General features: G+C 41.9%; 1 protein-coding gene across 5 annotated transcripts in view; it reads left to right on the top strand.

The window, feature by feature from the left end:
* The window catches only part of Plekha7 (pleckstrin homology domain containing, family A member 7), a 128,619-nt gene that overhangs the window by 31,606 nt on the left and 78,702 nt on the right, over positions 1 to 18,311 (top strand). For 4 of the 5 annotated variants that reach the window (XM_013511965.1, XM_013511964.1, XM_005380369.2 and 1 more), the window contains exon 2: positions 15,281 to 15,364. In XM_013511965.1, coding sequence (XP_013367419.1) covers positions 15,281 to 15,364 — 84 coding nt within the window. Of the gene's footprint in view, positions 1 to 5,955; positions 6,239 to 15,280; positions 15,365 to 18,311 lie in introns of those variants that run through there. The other variant, XM_013511966.1, reaches the window with a different exon arrangement.

Genomic DNA, 18,311 nt, shown 5'->3' with positions numbered 1-18,311 from the left:
TTCAAAATTTGAAAACATTTTACTTTCCTTGTTTTGAACTCTGTACTACTATTGAGTATAAAGGACTAGTGGTGCTTGTGACAGCTTTTCCACTTGTGGACTAATTGAATTTGTAGTAAATTAGCCACTAAACTAACACAGAGTCTTTATTAGTTTCCTAGGGCTGTTGTAATAAATTACCACAAAGTTAGTGGCTTAAAAGCAACAGAAATTGGCTGGGTGTGGTGGTGCATGCCTGTAATCCCAGCACGCCGGAGGCTGAGACAGGAGGATCATTGTGAGTTCAAGACCAGCCTGGGCTACAAAGTGAGCTCAAGGCCAGCCTGAACTACACAGAGAGACCCTATCTCAAAAAGGCAAAAACAAAGAAACAAACTCTTGTAGTTCTGGAGGCCAAAAATTAAAAATCAATGTGTTGAGATGCTTGGTATCCTCCCAAGCCTCTCTCTCTGCTTCTGGTAACGACCAACTTTTCTTGGCACACCTTGGCACCATTCGGATCTCTGCCTCGTCTTCATAGGGCTTCTTTCCTTGGGCCATTTGTATGCTGGGGATTCCCAGCTATAAAACGTATTTTTCATGTTTGCCAGTGGAAATTAGTGACTGGAAGATGGATTTTGTTTAAGGCAGGAAATTAATTCTAAAACAATGTTCAATTTTTTTTCTTAATCTTTGTTTTCAGGAACCTAGTGTTAATTTACGGTTCAGTAATAATTGTGATCTCAAGCAGTTCTCTTAACCTTCCCAGGCCCGATTTTCCTTATCTACAAAACAAAGAGATTGGATGAAGCCAGGTCATTTTCAGCTCTAAAATTCTTACTGTTGTGATTTCTGGAAAGCAAGGGAAACCCTCTGAGAAAATAGGTCTCAAATTGGCCTTATAAGCTGACTGAGGATTTACAGCTTTTGACTAAGATGACAAATTATCATTCATGAGTTTGGAATCTGAGTAATGCAGTGTTCTTGTCTACCTTTGGCAGGTTATAAAGATTTAGCTGTTACACACCTGCTGCTTCTCAGTTACTCATCTTTCAGGTGTAAGACACTGAGGGAATCTAGTTGGTTCCGAAATATTTGTTAAATGAATGAATGTTATACTGATGAACATACTGATGTCACATGCCATACTTGGGGAATAATGCAATATCCTTAAGGTGTGTTCATTTAATACTTACGAGCCTTTTATTCTTCCTGAAACCAGCTGGAGCCACTAATTTTAAAACAGTGGCAACTTTTTGCAGCTGCTTTCTGGAACAGTTTTCTTATCTGTGAATTGGGTGGCTGTTGAGGGCTGGACTCCTCAGCCTGCGGTCTAAATGCCAGAGTAGACCATTCATTTTTTGGGTTGGGGAGGTCTGTGATTTTGTCCCAGGCAAGACATATGGTCAGAGGCCGTTTTGGAGGTTTCTCAGAGGTACTGCATTCCACTGGTACCTCTGTAACTTGGGAGTTTTTGAAAGATGGCACTTTTGGTGGTGCCTTTCAGAATTTTTCACTGTGAAAGAGGTCTGGTGTGGCTTTACCTCTTCAGAAACCCAGATAGGGAGTGTAAAGGCAGGACCACTTGCTGTTAGTGTTGAGAAGACTTTTTTTTTTCCGGTATCAGGAATTGAACTCATGACCTTGCGCTTGCCAGGCAGGCGCTGTGCCGCTGAGCTAGATCCCCAGCCCTGAGATTTTTTTAAAGTTGTTTTGTTTTGTTAAAGGGAAAATTTTTGTCATCTTTCAAGTTTTGGCTCTTATGCAAGAAACCTTAACTCTTTCAAACAGATCTTTTTCTTAAAAGGAAGGCCTTCTCTGAACTCAGTGGTGTTGGTACAAGATAGGGATTGCAAGCTCATGTTTGTGTTTATGTACTTCAATTTTTTTTTTTTTTTAATACTCAACCACTCTGTTTATCTTTGGTTTTCTCAACTCTGATGGAGATATGGGTACAAAGAGAGTACTGTGAGAAACCTAGAAATGTGGGTGTGATGATAAATGACACTAGGCATTCAGTCCCCACATTGGAAACAGGAGACAGTGGTGGGGACTGTAGTGAGGTAAAAGGGTGATTCTGCTTCTTATGGGTTCCCAGTGTTGCCACAGTTTTTGTTTTTCTGAGTTGGAGTTTTATATGAAATTTTCGTACTTTGAAATTTTTGGCCAAGTGTTTAACACCTATAGAGCTAAAATAAAAGTAAATTTTGCCAAATTTGGTTTGTAAGTTATTGGTGTAAAAACCCTGATACATGTTGGGGTGTGTTGCATATGGGATGGGCTCCTCAGTCATCCCTCTCCAAGGACTGGCCTGGGTTGGTGTTGGATCTTAGGGAAGCTGTGTGTGGAAGGGGCTGCTTCTGTTCATCCTTGCATATGAATGTGGGGAAGAAGTACATGACATGTAAAGTAAAAAGCAAGTTATAGGCTGTATGTTACTCTATATGTGTAAATATTCTATTTATATATAAAAATTTAAATGCATAATAATTCCATAAATCTAAAACCCAAAAAGGTAACATTGATAAAGGTAGTTACCTTTGAGATTGACACTGAATTACAGGCATTAACAGGAACTACTTTTTAGTCTGTACCCTTCTGTAACATGCAGTATTATAATTTTGAGGGGGGAATGTTTTGAGACTGGGTCTCATTATGGTTTTTTTTGCAGGGGGACTGGGAATTGAACCCAGGACCTTGCTCTTGCCAGGCAGGCACTGTGCCACTGAGCTATATCCTCAGCCCATGGGTCTCACTGTGAAGTTCAGTCTGGCCTTGAACTTATTGTGCAGCCCACCCTGGCCTCGAACTCATGGGGATCCTCCTGCCTGAGCATCCTGAGTGCTGGGATTATAGGCATGTGCTACCATACCTAGCTAAATAATTTTTGAAAAGCAAAATGAAATGAGTTGGGATTAATTAATTATATGAGGAGCAGAAGCCTGTAATGCTGAGAATACTGACAAAGGAGGAAATCCAAGTGGGCTGAGTGATCAAGAAGGGAAGTGGCCTGGAGTGATGACGTGGAAGAAAAGAGGCCTTTAAGATCAGGTAGGGGGCTGGGGATTTAGCTCAGCGGCAAAGCGCCTGCCTGGCAAGCGCAAGGTCGTGAGTTCGGTTCCCGGTACCAGAGAAAAACCAAAAAAAAAAAAACCAAAAAAAAAAAACCCAAAAAAAAAAAAAAAGAAATAAGATCAGGTAGAATTCATGAGGGAAAAGGACAGCAGGAGTTAAGCTCAGGAGTAGGAAAGACAGGATGGCTGGGGGACAGTTAAATTTGGCAAGAGTGGAGGGATAGGGAAATGGCATGAGAAAAAGAGGCTTTAGCAGTGAGGAGCTGTGGCTGGGGTGTGGGCAGTAGATAATGGAGCAGGAGTGAGTTCCATCATGATTAATATAGCAACAAGGACAACAGGATGAGGGACGGACACAGAATGGCAGCCTCTCACATGGCCCCTTTTGGCTCCCAAGTAGCTGTCACTGATCCTTGCTAGGGTGTTGCCTTCAGGGGTTATCCCTAGGTGCTGATGAGTAAACTCGTGGTACTTCCTGTTCCTCCACTCCTGGGAGTGTGAGCCTTGGAAACTTGCCTACCTCTGCTGGTGCCTGATGTGGTTCCTCTCTACATTTGTAGCAAGCGCAATTCCCAGACATTTTGGAGGTTTTGTGGCCATTGACTGCAGTGCAGGCACTGAGAATAATTTCTTCTCTGGAAATGGGCAGACTAGATGTGAATTTTGGTAATGTGGTTGTGGGAAGAGTGAGTCTTCACTGCTTTAGGCATTGATTTCCTCATTTGAAAAAATGGAAATAATACAATTTACTTTTCAAAAAGGTGGTTTGCACTTAACAAGTTGATACCTAGGAAGTAGGTGTGCTTTGTACCTCTTTATGGATCTCCTCCAATCAGTATGATATATATGAAATATATATCTATTTATGATCAAATCAGTTTGTTTTATTGGATTATAAGCTCCTGTTTGGTGGGGGTGATTATATTGTTTTATATTTTCTTTCTTTTTTTTTTTTGTCTTTTTGAGACAGGGTCTCACTATGCAGTTCAGGCTGACCTTGTGCTCACTTTGTAGCCCAGGCTGGTCTCGAACTCACAAGAATCCTCCTGCCTCAGCCTCCCTAGTGCTGGGATTACAGGCATGTGCCACCACGCCTGACTATATTCTAAACATAATTTTTACCCAGAGCACTCAAAGTATGTAGTAGGATTAAGCAAATGTAAGGGGAATGGGCATTGCGCTCTTAAACCTAACTCAGTCTTTATACCAGTTGATTTGTGACTGGTTACAGTGGTTGCAAACTTATGGCACACATGCTACAGTGAGCTCAGAGAGCTGTCTCTTTTGGCATGTGAACCACGTTGCCCCAGCATTGCCCCAGCAGCCAACTGTCAGATAACAGTCCACATAGGGATAGAGTTGGCACCTTGTGATAAATACTTGGGTTTTGAGTTGCAGTTTGGGCACTTGCTGTCTAAAAGTTTCACCATCAATGGATTAGAATGTGTCTGTAATCTGGGATTTATCTACTGTGTGGTTAAAACAAGTTTTGTCTAAGCAGTCCCCTTTAGGATAATAGGATGGCCTGCAAGTCATTCGTTCCTTCTGTCTGCTGAGGCAGATCAATATTTTATTTGACTTGATGTTTATATAGTTTTGGAGACCTTTTTAAAAAATATAAAATTGCAGAAAGTATGTAAACACATTGATAGAGCCTTTCCTGGATTTTTTTTTTTTTTTTGGTCTTTTTGAGACAGGGTCTCACTATGCAGTTCAGGCTGGCCTTGAGCTCTTTGTAGCCCAGGCTGGCCTCAAACTTGCAAGGATCCTCCTGCCTCAGCCTCCCAAGTGCTGGGATTATAGGTGTGCACCACCACCCCTGGCTAGCCTTTCCTGGATTGAGCTTCATTAGTGTCACAGTAAATCTTTTCTACATTAAAAAGTTATAGATTTATGATAGGCAGTACAGTGTTAGGGTTTATGAAAAACACAGAGAGTTCTAAAAGGGAAAAAAATGTTAATGGATAGAAGTTTTGCTAAAATTGTCATCCTATGTAGAGCCAGAACACAATCTCCTGTATTTTTTTCTTTTCTTTTCTTTTTTTTTTTTTTGGTGCTGGGAATCGAACTCAGGGCCTTGCACTTGCCAGGAAGGCACTGTGCCACTGAGTAACATCCCTGGCCCCCTTGTATTTTTTTTTATTCAGTAAATATTTATTGATCATCTAATATGTGCCAGGTACTACTAAGCACTGGAACATAGCTATGAAAACAGAACAGTAAGTGTCTGACTTAAGAACTAGTTTCATTCCAGGAGAACATTGGTTAAGTCAGATTTGTTCTAATTCCACAAAGTAAGTCTTATATAGTACACCTGTGAAAGTAACTCAGATATTTGTAAGTCAGAGACTTACTGTAGTTTCTGCTCTGTGGAGCTTATACTGTAATTCCAGTATTCTTGTAGACCTGTGTAGGTTGTGATGAAAAAAACCACAGTGTTTATTTGTGAACTTGGTGCCTTCATTTCTCTTTCTGTCCTTGTTTACAGGTCTGCTTGGGAAGTGAAAATCAAATGGTTAAATTGGTGCTGAGAGAGCCTCAGCTATCCCAAGCAGTGGTGAAAAAATCCTAGATTGTTACTTGGGGGAGTGGGTATGGTGGCTTGTAACTGCTCAGTCCTTTTCCTGCCCTCACTGGTATGAAATGTTGATAAAAGAGGGATAATTTTCCACCAAAGTTAGGCACTGCTTTGGGGCTGACTTTAACCCAGAGTGGCAGGGCCAAACTGAGTGAGCAGTTCATTTGGATACCAGAGCTAGAAGTTAGGCTGTTTCTCATGTCCTCATTCTAGAGGGACAGCTGACCCCACAGCCTCACGGAAGAACAGAAGTATTGGGTGAGGTACTTGCCTTGCTGTTTACCACCAGTCAGTGCTCCCTTGCCTTGGTGGGGCGGTGACTCAGAGCTGGAACTGTGTTCCTGCTTGGTTGCCAGGTTTTGCGTAGGGGGTGGAGAGGAAGAAAAATGAATGAGAAGGAGCTGTTGGATTTGTAACACCTTAGGAAGCAGCTGCTCAAGAACTGAAGTCGAGAAAGAGAAAGCAGGCAGACAGGGAGCCTTTCTCCCTGTCTGACCTGAACCTGGATTTCCTAAGATTGTGGCTGGGAAAGACAAAATCCCAAACATGGAGCTCAAGGAGAGAATGAGGCAGTCAGCCGTCTTTCCCAGCAAGAAGGAATGAGCAGGTTAGTACTGTACTGGTTTCTATTTGGTTTGCTGTGATATGGTTTGATTCATGAAAGCCAAATAATGACTGTGAGAAAGGGAGTTGTTAGGAGAGCCTGGAGTTAAATAAAAAACAATGCAGTTTACATGGGAATAGACAAAAGTATCACTGACTGACTACACCTCCCTGATGTTAATACAAAGACTGTTCTATTGGCAAGTGAGATCAGCAGGATGACTTTTCTACCTCTGTTCTTCGTGTTCTCAATTACAGCTGTGCTGTGGTAGTAGGAGTCTGTGGCTCTGTGGATGGCAGTAGTCTGAGAAGATTCATTTCCAGTGTTTTAAAATGTTAAGCCTGGGTGGACGATCTTACAACACCTAGTTTGGCCTTCTCATTTTATAGTTGAGGGGCCTGATTTATTTAAGAATGAAACAAAAGCATAAAACTGGGTGTTCTGAACTTGGAAATGTTTCCCCTGAAGTTTTAAAAGGTATATACAGTGTGTGTCCCTGGCTCAGCACAGCTTGCCGGATAGGCAGTTTTTCTTGGGCTTCCCTTTCTGAATCCTGGGGCTTGACCCTATGTGGGACAAAAATGTGGTTGAAGGAAGATGTCTGTTGATCCTAAACCACTTTGCCTAGCAGGTAAGTTCTTTAAATAAAAATTAAGGAGGTAGTGTGTTGTGCTTTAATTCAAAGGAAGGAAAATGTGTACTTGAGTCCTGCTGCAGGCTAGTAATGCTGGAGTTTGCAACATGAAGAAGACAGAACAACTCTTGGAGCTAGCAGAAATAAAATAAAGTAGGCATTGATGGTTGAAGTATCTCCTGTGGATCGGGCACATTTTCAGTACTCTTCAGAACAACTCTGTAAGGTTGGAATTATTTGCCTTCTTACAGATAAGCTCAGCAAAATCACTAACTCATTCAAGGTCATATACTCAAAAACATGGCAGGGCTGGGACTTGAACCCTAGTCTGCAACTCTGGCTGGAGTTCATGTGGGCCTCACGTGGTCTTTGCAAGTGGGTACCCTGACTCCCTTAATGTACCGATGAGTCTGGGACCAGAGAGGCTGAGTAATTGTCATGGTTGTGGAGCTGGTTGGTTGTAACAAAGGTGATACTCAGCTCATATTACTTTGCTTCTCTGACAACTTCCTTTAAAAAAAAAAAAAGTTAGGGGAGGGGCTCTGGGTTTGATTTCCTCATTCTGTCAGGAGTTCAGATTTAACCCTTTCAAGAGTGTTGAGATCTTGTGAAGCCAGAATTAAAACTCCCTATTACTTGGTAGCAGTCATATGTACAAGGACTCCGTGTCCTTCAGGAAGCAGAAAGTGTACAGCTGGGGTTACTGGGTCAGAGGAGGTGCTTCACAAAATGAATTGGCCAGTGAGTGGATATGAAAATCTCTGGAAGATCTGTGAAACACAGAACTTTCTTAGCTGTAGTTGAGAACTTCAGGCTGTTAAATCCAGGGTTTGGAAGGGATAGTCTTTCCTATTTGCAAGGGCTCCACTAGTTTTGTGACTCCTCTGTCTATGCCCTACTCTGTCTATGCCAGGCCCTCCCCCTTTTGGTACCTATGGGTACTGACCACCTCTAATGTGGTGGGCCTAAGGTTTTACTGGATTTGCCTGTCACTGCCTAGTTGGTATAAGCCAGATGTGGATAGGGTAGTAGTGGGTAAGTTATGTGTTGGTCTGTTCTGTGCTCCCCAGGAGTGGTAAGACTCCCATCCTCAGTGTAGGATCCTTCATCTCAAGGCCTGTGGGCCCCTTCCATCCCAGCTGTCGGGGATCCTGTGATGAGTCAAATCGCTAAGATTCCCAAGCTAGATGGGTTGCTCACAGCCTCTCCCTGAGGTGGCCAATTACACAGGAGCTCCGTGTCTACTGCATGGACCCTCCTGTTGCAGTGCGGCAGGAGACACCCAGGAAGATGTGTATAACTTATCTCAGTCCTCCAGGAACGAAGGATTGGAAGTAGGGACAACAGGAAGAGAACAGTGAAATAAGCAGAGAGCAACACAAGAGGGTGTAAAAGCAGTCACCAAATTGTAGGGTTCACACCAAGTACTCCTCAGTTCACGAAAGGGAGATAGAGGTGATGTTTGTATTATCCTCCTATGTGTTTATAATCACTCAGTAATTTCCTTTCAGATGTTTGCATTCCATTCTTTGATTCTCTCTGTTGAGTATATTAACTTTCATTTGTAGAGGTGGGGGTGTTATAGAGGAGGGCAAAGTCCTCCAAATTATGTTGTAACACTGTTGAAGAGTGCCAAGGATAAAGCATTTGTGGAGTGGTGCTCTCACTCTCCCTTTTTCTGACAGTAAGAACCAAAGCCAAGGGCGTTTTGATAGTTGATGGCCATTAGATTCTTGTCACTGTGTTACCTGGTTTCAGATTCTGTAGGGTTAGCTCTCTTGGACACATAGCCCTGGTTTAAGGTGGAAGTCTTCTTAGTCTTATTCATTCATTCAACAGATATCTTTGAGTACCTCCTATATGTCAGACACTGCCACAGGCTGTTACAGTAATGAAAAGATAGCAAGGTCCTTGGTCACATGGAATTCACAGGCTAGTCAGGGAGAGCAACAGTAATCACACACCTCCATAAGTGAGGAAACTAACAGTTGTTAGTAACTAAAGTAGGGTGATATGCTTTGAAGTGACTGCTGGGAAGAGCTCTGAAATGGTAATGGTTCTATTGAGTCTGAATGATGAGTATGGGAGAAAGAGCACCTGGGCTGAGAGGACAGCTGTACAGAGGATGTCAAGTAGGAAAGAGCCTGGTGTCCAGGAACAGAATGAGGTTTGGGGCTGAGGCCCAGTGGGCAGGGGGAAGATGATACACATTAAGGCTGGAGCTAGGCAAGGGTCAAGTTTAGGCAAGGGTCTCAGGGTTTTATAAGCCAAGGTTAGGAGCTATTGTTTTGGTTTGTTTGTTTGTCTTGCTATGTAGTTTAGACTGGCCTTGAACTCATTATGTGGTCCAGGCTAGCCTTGAACTCACAGCAGTCCTCCTGCCTCAGCCTCCAGAATACTGGGATTATAGGCATGTCACCATGCCTGGACCCAGAGCTTAATTTTACTCAGTCTGGATATGCTGCTTTTGTAGGGCTAATGGAGGAGAATGCGATTGTCCAGTTTATATTTTTAACGCTCTATTAAACTTCCAGGAGGCACAGAACCCATAGTGGAAGCAGAAGGAGCAGGTAGGGTCCATCATATATCCATTCAAGGATGAGCAAGTGCCATCTGAGAGATGGAGATATAAGTGGATGAACGCAGAGCATGTTCCATCAGTAGAGGTAACAGGACCTGCATGGGTGTTATATGTGAAAGTTAAGGTAAAGAAAGAAACAGGAGAATGCCAAGGTTTTGGGGTAGTGGTAGTGTTACTGAAAATAGGGAAGCCTGTGGAAATATCTGGTTTGTGGGGAAGAAGGCTCATTTTCCCTCTTAAAATTTAGATGCCTTTTAATCACTGCCATAGTCAATGCACAGCTGGGTTCAACAAACATTGACTTTCTGTATGCTAAGTGTTGTACAAGGCTTTTTATGTGTCCTCCCTCATTTTAACATAACAACCATTTTCAGGGACATTTTGATCCCCTATTGTCAAATGGAAAAGCCAGCTCAGAGAGGCAAAGTGACTTGCTTGGGTTTGTACCTTGATCTTGTGGCCCCAAAGCTCTGGGCTGACTTGTTGCTCAGGACAGATGTTGCAGGAGACTGATTAGTGCTGAGCTGATATTTACAACTGGGAGAGAGGATGAGGACTGCTCCTTGGCTCATCAAGGCCTGATTCCATGCTTCTGGAAGAAAGGCCTGTCAGAGCATTGCCTGTGTACAGCGAACTGTTGTAAATCTTGATGTTTTCAGTGTAGTGCAAACTTGAAAGACTGTCAGCCTCTTTAGAAATACCACATTGGACCAGGGATAGCTCAGCAGCATAAGCGCCTGCTTGTCAAGCGCAAGGTCCTGAGTTCAATTCCAAGTACCAAAAAAAAAAAAAAAAGAAATGCTACATTAACAGTGGTGATGCTTTCTACTAAATGAGCAATTTTGTAAAAATGTTAAGTAGAATATCCCAAAGAAACTTAAGAAGTATTGAGGAAATGTAGAGATACTGTTTTGAGTCTTGATTGCTACCTCTTTTTTGAGGGGACCAAATGAGAGCTGGAGAAAAAGGCAGTTGCTTATGTTCTTGGAATTTCAGTTTCCCAGTTTTGAGCCCTTTATTAGGTTACCCAGAATGCTCAGTTTTCTTGAGATTCTGGGATTAGAACAAAGATAGTAAGTGCCTTAACAAGCTTAAGGCCGTGCTGACTGTGGCTTCAGCCTGCAGGCAACTCTTTCAGTGTCCTAGGAGCCACCTGGAAGAGCCAGAAAGGGGCGGAGGTGGGGGTGGGGAGTACTGTTAAGCAAACCAGTGAGAAGATCTTTGATGCAACTCCCCTTCTGATTTCTTAGGTCAGATACTTTTCTTACACTTTAAAGCCTGGGCCAGATGAGAGCTGGTACTGACAGAGGAGAGTTTTCATACTTGTGACATACCAGTACCACCACTGTCAGACATCCAGGCTTATCAAGGTACTCAGACCTCTGTTGTTGATCATCCTTCACATAATTCTAGAACTTCTTGTCCTGCCGCTTGTAGTACATCTTGGAACCTTTAAGTTTAATCAGCCAGAGTCACTGCTCACATTAGAGTCAAAATCTATATAAATGGAAAATTAATTTTGCAAAAAACATTGTAAGAAATTGCAGGGCCCATTTACATCTACACTAGCCCTGTCCATGGTTGTAGGTGAGCTCTTACATTGGGCTCAAATGGTCTCTAGTTTGCCCTAGTTCTTAACTTTATTCTGTTATCAAGTCTTTTGTGGGTTTGCTGCTAGCTTTCTGCAGGGCCTAGCCCAGTTCTTCCTAGCCCTGGGCTTATGAAGGTGTGCTTACTTCCTGAATGTTTACCCAGCTTCCCATGCCACCTTCCCACCATACTCCCTGGTATTCCTCTATGTGAGACTGGCTGCCTTATCTCTTTAAAGGGGTGTTGCTAGGAGGAGGACTGAGATTTGAAAAAGAAAGCTAGATTGCATTTTACTTAATTTACCAAATTGCTTTGTCAGTAGACTGAGGAGAAGCAGAAGCTCTTGTGTGGAGGAGGAAGTTTCTATGCTCTCATGAAACCAGCTACCTGACTCCCATCTCTATACTCCTAAGGAGTAAGGTGGCAAGTCAGGTTCAAGAACAGGTATTTCAAGGAATGTGCCTGTGCCTGTTAAATGTTTCTTGACAAGGTGATAGGACCTGATACTCTTCATGGGTTTCAGAATCAGGAAATGCAGAAGACTAGGGGCTTTGGGCCTAAGGAAGCAGGGACAGCAAGTAAAGTCGAAGGATTTGCAGGCTTTAACAGGCAGTCTTTGTTTTTTAAGGATGTACCTGGGAAAGTGGAAAGAAGTGAGAGGGGGTAGTGTATAGGGAGCAGAGGAATTGTTTGTGACTGCGGGCAAATTGTCTAGTTTTGTGGGTTCCACTTTTCTCAAGCATGACCTGTGCTCCCATATAACCTGTCTTACTGGCTGTTTGGGGAAGTTGAATGGAATAATCCAGGGACCTAATTCATGTCCTTTTGCTTAGAGAATGGTGAACTAGAAGCTCTGTCATTAGCAAGCTGGGTGTATTTGATAAAAAATGGTCACATTTTAAGACCTCAAGGCCAGGGATATAGCTCAGTGGCATAAGTGCCTGCCTGGCAAATGCAAGGTCCTGAGTTCAATTCCTGGTACCAAAAAAAAAAAAAAAAAAAAAGACTTCAACATTCAGGAGGCATTACTCTGGTTAATTTTTTTTCTCTATGTATGCATCTTTTCTAAAACTCTCCTTTTTCAATTTAGTGCTCCAATAACATCAAATAATCTGGAGCCTTGTTTTCCTTATTTGTATCATGGGAATGGAAATAACTTGTCCTACCTACCTCATTGAGTACTCAGGAGGGTCCAGTAAGATGATGAATGTGAGTGTGATGAAAGCCTTTTGTGGATGTGGAGATAGTGGTGGTGATACTATGGCTAGAAATGATTGGCATAGAGGGCAACATCTATATTAGGGCCTGATGGCAGCTATTTTTGTCAGCTTTTAAAAATTACTAGTGGGCGTGATGGCACACAGGTACAATCCCAGCATTTGGAGGTCTGAGGCAGCCTAATTACCATGTATTGGACTTTATGGGCTACAGAGTGAGCTCAAGGACGGCCTGAATTACGTAGCAAGATTTTATCTCAAAAAAAAACAAACCAAAACAAAAAAACCCAAACAACCTTATTTCTAGTGGTAGAATGCAGTTTTGTTTATGCTTAGCATTTCCACCTTGCCCCTCAGGATGCTCTTAGCCAAGAGTTCTGGTGTATTTAAGCCAGTACACTCTTTGGGTGGGAAACCCAAGAGTTGTGTGACTGCTGGCTGCTGTATCTGCTTCAGGGACATAGAAAAGATGTGCTTTGTGCTCCCCCCTTCCCAAAGATCCACCAGCTAATCTTATAGTAGTATCAAAAGCTACAAAGGAGCTATTGAGTGCCACATAAATACTGTTACTGAGAACTTTGGCCCTGGACACAAAGGGAAAGAGGGACTTAGCTAGAGAGGGGCTCATATGGGGGTAGTGCTGTTCTTCTGATTCTTCTTCTTTAGTGCTTTCTGGTGAGGGCCAGGAACTTGACAGCCCAAATTCCGAAGGGAAGGGCAGAGCAGGTTATCATGGAAGTTAGGAAGCATGGAATTTAGAAACAGAGGACCCGGATTCATGTGCCAGTCTTACTGACAAAGTGGTCTTGTATAAGTCACTTCTCTGAACCCAGTTTCCTCATTCATAAAATAGGGTTGATGTGTAAGGAAATTCTTTGTAGACTATAAAACCCTTTAGAGGTAATAGTGGTAGTGTTATTGCTTTATTATTGTTGACATTATTAGCAAGCATATTTTTCCCCTCCATGTTGAAATGAGGCTGGCTTAGATTAGAATTTACATCTTCAAATTCCCTGGTGAGTGAAGATGACTCTCTAGAAGAAGGTGGGTGCAGATAAAGTTTAATCATTGAGTGCAGCACAAGGGCTTCTGAAACAGGTATTAAAGCATACTTATCTCTGGTCCTTATCACAGAATTTCACACCAAAACTGTTTTTTTTGGGTGGAAGATCAAGCTCTTGCCTGACAGAGAAAATCTTGCCAGGATCAGGAACCAAGAATTGAGAGCTGGCTGTGATTGGGAAGGGTGAGGGTGTAGTAGATGTGGCATATAGTGCAGGCCAGGAGTCAACTTGGCCTAATCGTGCTAACGTTTGCCTTGTTAAGATCTGGACCACTATAACCCTCAGTGGCCAGCTTGCCCTTAGGCTCTAGGGTAGTCAGGAAAACTATGTAGGCCTTGAGAGTTTTTCTGTTTCCTTCTTTATGTTGTGCTGATTTGGATATAATCTCCAGGGAGGCTCAGTGGTCAGTTTGGAGATGGAACTAATATCTTAACATCACCAGACTGAGATGATCTATTGACTCTCTCAGTGAAAGTATTTTAGCTGTCTGTATTGAGGGTTTTAAAAAATGACCATGCTGTTTGATTCAGTAATTTTATCTCTGGGACTTTAAGGCAATAATTTGAATTGTAGAAAAAGCCTATGCACAAAAGTGTATTGGTTATGACAGTGATGATAGGGAGCACCTAAAACACCCAGCGTTAAGAAGAACGTACATCTAAAATATCAACACCATAGGGTAAAGATTTTTTTGTTTGTTTGCAGCACCTACAGTAGTGACTGGGCACATAAGTGCCCTGTGACATCTCTTAAAGTTATAGAAAAGAAAGGTTTATAGCTATATGATGGGATTATTATTTAGCCATTTCAAGTGAAGAAACATTAATGATATAGGATATTTTGTACATTAATAAGATGTGTGTGGGAGGAAATCAAGGTATTTTTATAGATAGTACAATAGCTTTTTTGGGGGGGGTACTAGGATCAAACCCAGGGGTGCTTCACCACTGCACTATGTCCCCAGCCCTTTTTATTTTTTGAGATAAGGTGTCAGTAAATTACCCAGGATGCCTCCAGATTGCAATCCTTCTATTTCAGCTTCCCAAGCAGCTGGAATTAGATAAGGGGGGGGCATGCACCAAGACAATGCCCAGGTAAATTTCCAGATAGTGACTTTATAGGTAACTTTTTTCTTTCCAGATTTTATACAATTTTTAAAACAACTGTGATTTTTTTTGATTGGTAAAGTTTATTTCTTCAATAAATCAAATTCTTATTTTAAAGAAGTATGTTAGTAAAGTTTATTTGTGAATAATCAGTAGCCTCCAGAGCCAGCTTCTGTCTTTTAAAAGAACCAGGCAGCCTTTGTTGACATACAAAACACCTACACGCTTTGGTTATTCCTGTCAGCTTGGGATGGAAGCTGATACCTTCTTACTTACTTTAAAAGGGTGATAGAAACCCCATGATGTTGAAATTGTATGACTCAAGCTGCAGAGGCATGCCCATATGTTTATGATCCCATCATTGAACTGAAGACATTTTGTAATAGGGGGAAGAATTTTAAGAAGATAGAATTTGCTGGGTGGGTGGTTAATTTTTAGAATTCTTTCCCTGGTTCACAGGTTTTAGAAGCTTTTGAAAGTGTCCTCTACTTCCCTTTGTTCTTGTTTAGCTCATGTTATCTTACAGCAATTTTTAGATAACACCTCAGTGTATTGGAGTAAATATAGTACTTCATGAAATGTTTTCTAAGATATTGTGTTCTCTTGAAGCCAAAAATTCCTCACAATTAAAATCTCCACAGTTAGGTGGACTTTGACACCTAAACTGGAAATTCTTAGTTTTCCAATGTAACTGGCTTCTAATGGATTAAACACCGTAGGAAAAAGGTCACCTTTTCTCCCCCTAGGAGGAATCTGTGATGACCAAGGAGTCCCTAGACATTACTGACCCATTGTTGTGACGTAATCCTTACCATTCACATAACTTCTCACTTATCTTTTCTCTACTCTCTAGCCATAACCAGCAGACCACAGCATTTAGGCATCCTGTGACCGGGCAGTTTTCTCCAGAAAATAGCGAATTCATTCTTCAAGAAGAGTAAGTACTTTTGTTTATTCTGCTTGTCCAGGCAGGTTTTGGGGCTTTGATTAGAACAAAGCTTGTTAGATACTTTCTCTCAGATAAAGGGGCTTCGAGTGGGTTGGTTGATTCAAAATGAAATGTGAGAATTCTATTATTGAGTGTCCAGCCTTCTCTAAGAAGGAAGATGTGGAAGAGGAAAAATGATACAGGGATGTGCTGTGGTATTTCCTTAGAATCATTGTCCTACTAGGAATCTGTGGTTGTGATAACATTGGCACTCCTCAGATATTTACTCTCTGCTGGAAGCTTTATATGCATATTTCACTCATTAATCCTAAGAGGTAGACCATTATCACTGTTTTAGAGATGAAGATACTGAGACTCAGAGAAGTAAAGTTTCTGCACAAAGTCACATTGCTGGGAGTAGAGAGCCAGGATGTCACCCCAGGGTGGCCAAGCTTCAAAATCTGTACTGTCTTTGTGTGGTGTTCTGTTCAGTCAAGTCAAACCTCTGCCCTTGCCAGAGGTGTTTGCTAAGTTATTTTGGTCCTGATCATCCATGGGACAGACATGATAGCCATACTCTGGGGTCGGAATGCTGACTTTGGTGGAGGTATATTTGAAATCGAACCCAGGGCTTTAGGGCTGAGCTGCATCCCAGACTTCTTTTTTTATTTTGAGTCAGGGTCAGGCTAAGTTGTCTAAGCTGGGTTCCAACTTGTGATCCTGCTGCCTCAGCCTCCCAAAATGCTGGGATTCAGGTGTGCACCACCACTTCTAGCTCTGACTATTATACTGTAGATTGAACATCCCTCACCTGAAATGCTCTGAAATGCAAAACATTTGGAGCATTAAACATAATGCTCTTAAAAAGACGTTCAGATTTGGGGTTTGTCATGCTCAACTGGTAAGGTCTATGCCAGTGGTGGTGAACCTACAACCTACATGCTTCAGTGGGCTGTTTGTTATCACTGAAAACTCTAAAAGTTTTGCCATCACTGATCTATGCAAATACTCCCGAATCTGGAAAACCCCTCAAATCTGAAATAATTCTGGTCCCAAACATCTTGGATAAGAAATAGCCTACCAGCTTCTATGGGAGCTCCTAGAGACTGCATGCTTCTGTCTCTACACACTTCTGTCACACTTCCTTTTCATCTCATTCCTGACATTCTGTCCCTTGACCACTTCTGAGAAGGTAGCCTCTTTTCTCCTTACCAAATAGGTATGGAAGAATCTCAACTCTATGTAATTTCCAAGGAAAGGATGTTTTTTGCTTTCAAGGACATTTCCTGGGTGCCATGGGACTACCTGGTTATCTTGGGGTGAGGGGTTCTGTGTGGTCAGACATTCCTTGCAACAACAGAAAGTCCTTTAGGCATTGACAGGAAGGGAAGATTCTATGAACTGAAGTGATGATGCCTGCACTTATCCATAGACCTGCATTGTGTCAGGGGCTGGGCTGGACTCTGCAGCAAGACCAACATGGTGCAGTCTGCAAGGAGCTTACTGTCTACTGGGGAAGACAGATAATGAAACAAAATCACAAATATAATGTGTTTGTGGTAGAGGAAACAGACGGTCCAGTGAGTGTTAATTAAAGGGGCCTCTCTCACCTGTGGCTTTTGGACCATGAAAGAACCCTCAGTCTTGGGAGTGGCTATGGTTTAAATTTAGACCTGTGTGGTCAAGGTGAGTGGCTTGGGTAAAGACCAAGAAGCAAGAGAGTAGAGCATGGAGGGTATATATCAGATGAACTTGAAAGAGCAGTGGGTAGACTGTGAAAGTGGAATTGACAGGACATGGTAACTGATTGTGACAAGGATAAAAGGAAAAAGGATACGCCTTTTTGTAATGAGTTTTTATTTTTGATTAGTGCATGTTTGTACATAAGGATCGTACTCCTCATGGGAGTTGGTATATGTACATAATACGTCTTAATTATTTTTTCGTCCCCTTCCCCTACCCCTTCCATCTCTTAGTCCCCTTCGTGTTTGAAAAAGATTTGTCTCCCTGTTTCATGCTATCTACCTTTTATTTTGCCTTTTATATTTTGGGTTTCCTGTATAGGAAAAATCATGCAATATTTAAGCTTGTGTGTCTGATTTATTTCACTTAACATTATTGTCTCAAGGTGTGTCCATTTTCCTAAAAATGATTCCTTTGTCCTTCTTTATGCAGAGTAGTACTCCATTGTGTGCAAATACCACATTTTATTTATCCATGCATTTGTTGATGGACATATAGCCCACTTCCAAGATTCAGCTGTTGTAAATTGTGCTGCTGTAAACATGGGTATGCATGTATCACTGTACTATGACGTCTTTAACTCTTTTAGGAAGATATCTAGAAAGGGAATACCTGGGTTGAACATGATTCTAGTATTAATTTTTTGAGCAGTTTTCATATTGATTTCCACAATGGTTGTATTTAGTTTACATTACCACCAACAATGTAGAAGGGTTCCTTTTTCCTGCAGCCTTACCAGCATGTTATTATTATGGGGGGGCAGGGTCTCACTAAATAGTTCATGCTGTCCTTGAACTCAGTATGTAGTACAGGCTGGCCTCAAACTCACCTTGGTCCTCCTGCCTCAGCCTCCCAAGTGCTGGGAGCACAGGCATGCACCACCATATTCTGCTGTTATTATTTAATTTCTTTTTTTTTTTTTTTTTTTTTTTCCCTCCGGTACTGGGAACCGAACTAACGACCTTGCGCTTTTGCCGCTGAGCTAAATCCCCAGCCCTTATTTAATTTCTTGATGATAGCTATTCTTTCTGGCATAAGATGGAATCCTGGTGTTGCTTTAATTTGCATTTCTCTATTGGCCAGAGATGCTGAACATTTTTTTGTATACAGTGTTGGCCATTTGTACTTCAGAGAAGTGTCTGTTCCTTTCAACTGTCCAATTTTTAGTTGGGTGTTTTATGTTGGAGGTTTCTAATTTTTTTTTTTTTTTTTT

Source organism: Chinchilla lanigera, unplaced genomic scaffold (assembly GCF_000276665.1).
Source record: "Chinchilla lanigera isolate Chin_1 unplaced genomic scaffold, ChiLan1.0 scaffold00013, whole genome shotgun sequence".
Lineage (NCBI taxonomy): Eukaryota > Metazoa > Chordata > Mammalia > Rodentia > Chinchillidae > Chinchilla > Chinchilla lanigera.
Note: the sequence above shows the minus strand (reverse complement) of the source record. Positions and strands in the feature narration are given on the sequence as shown.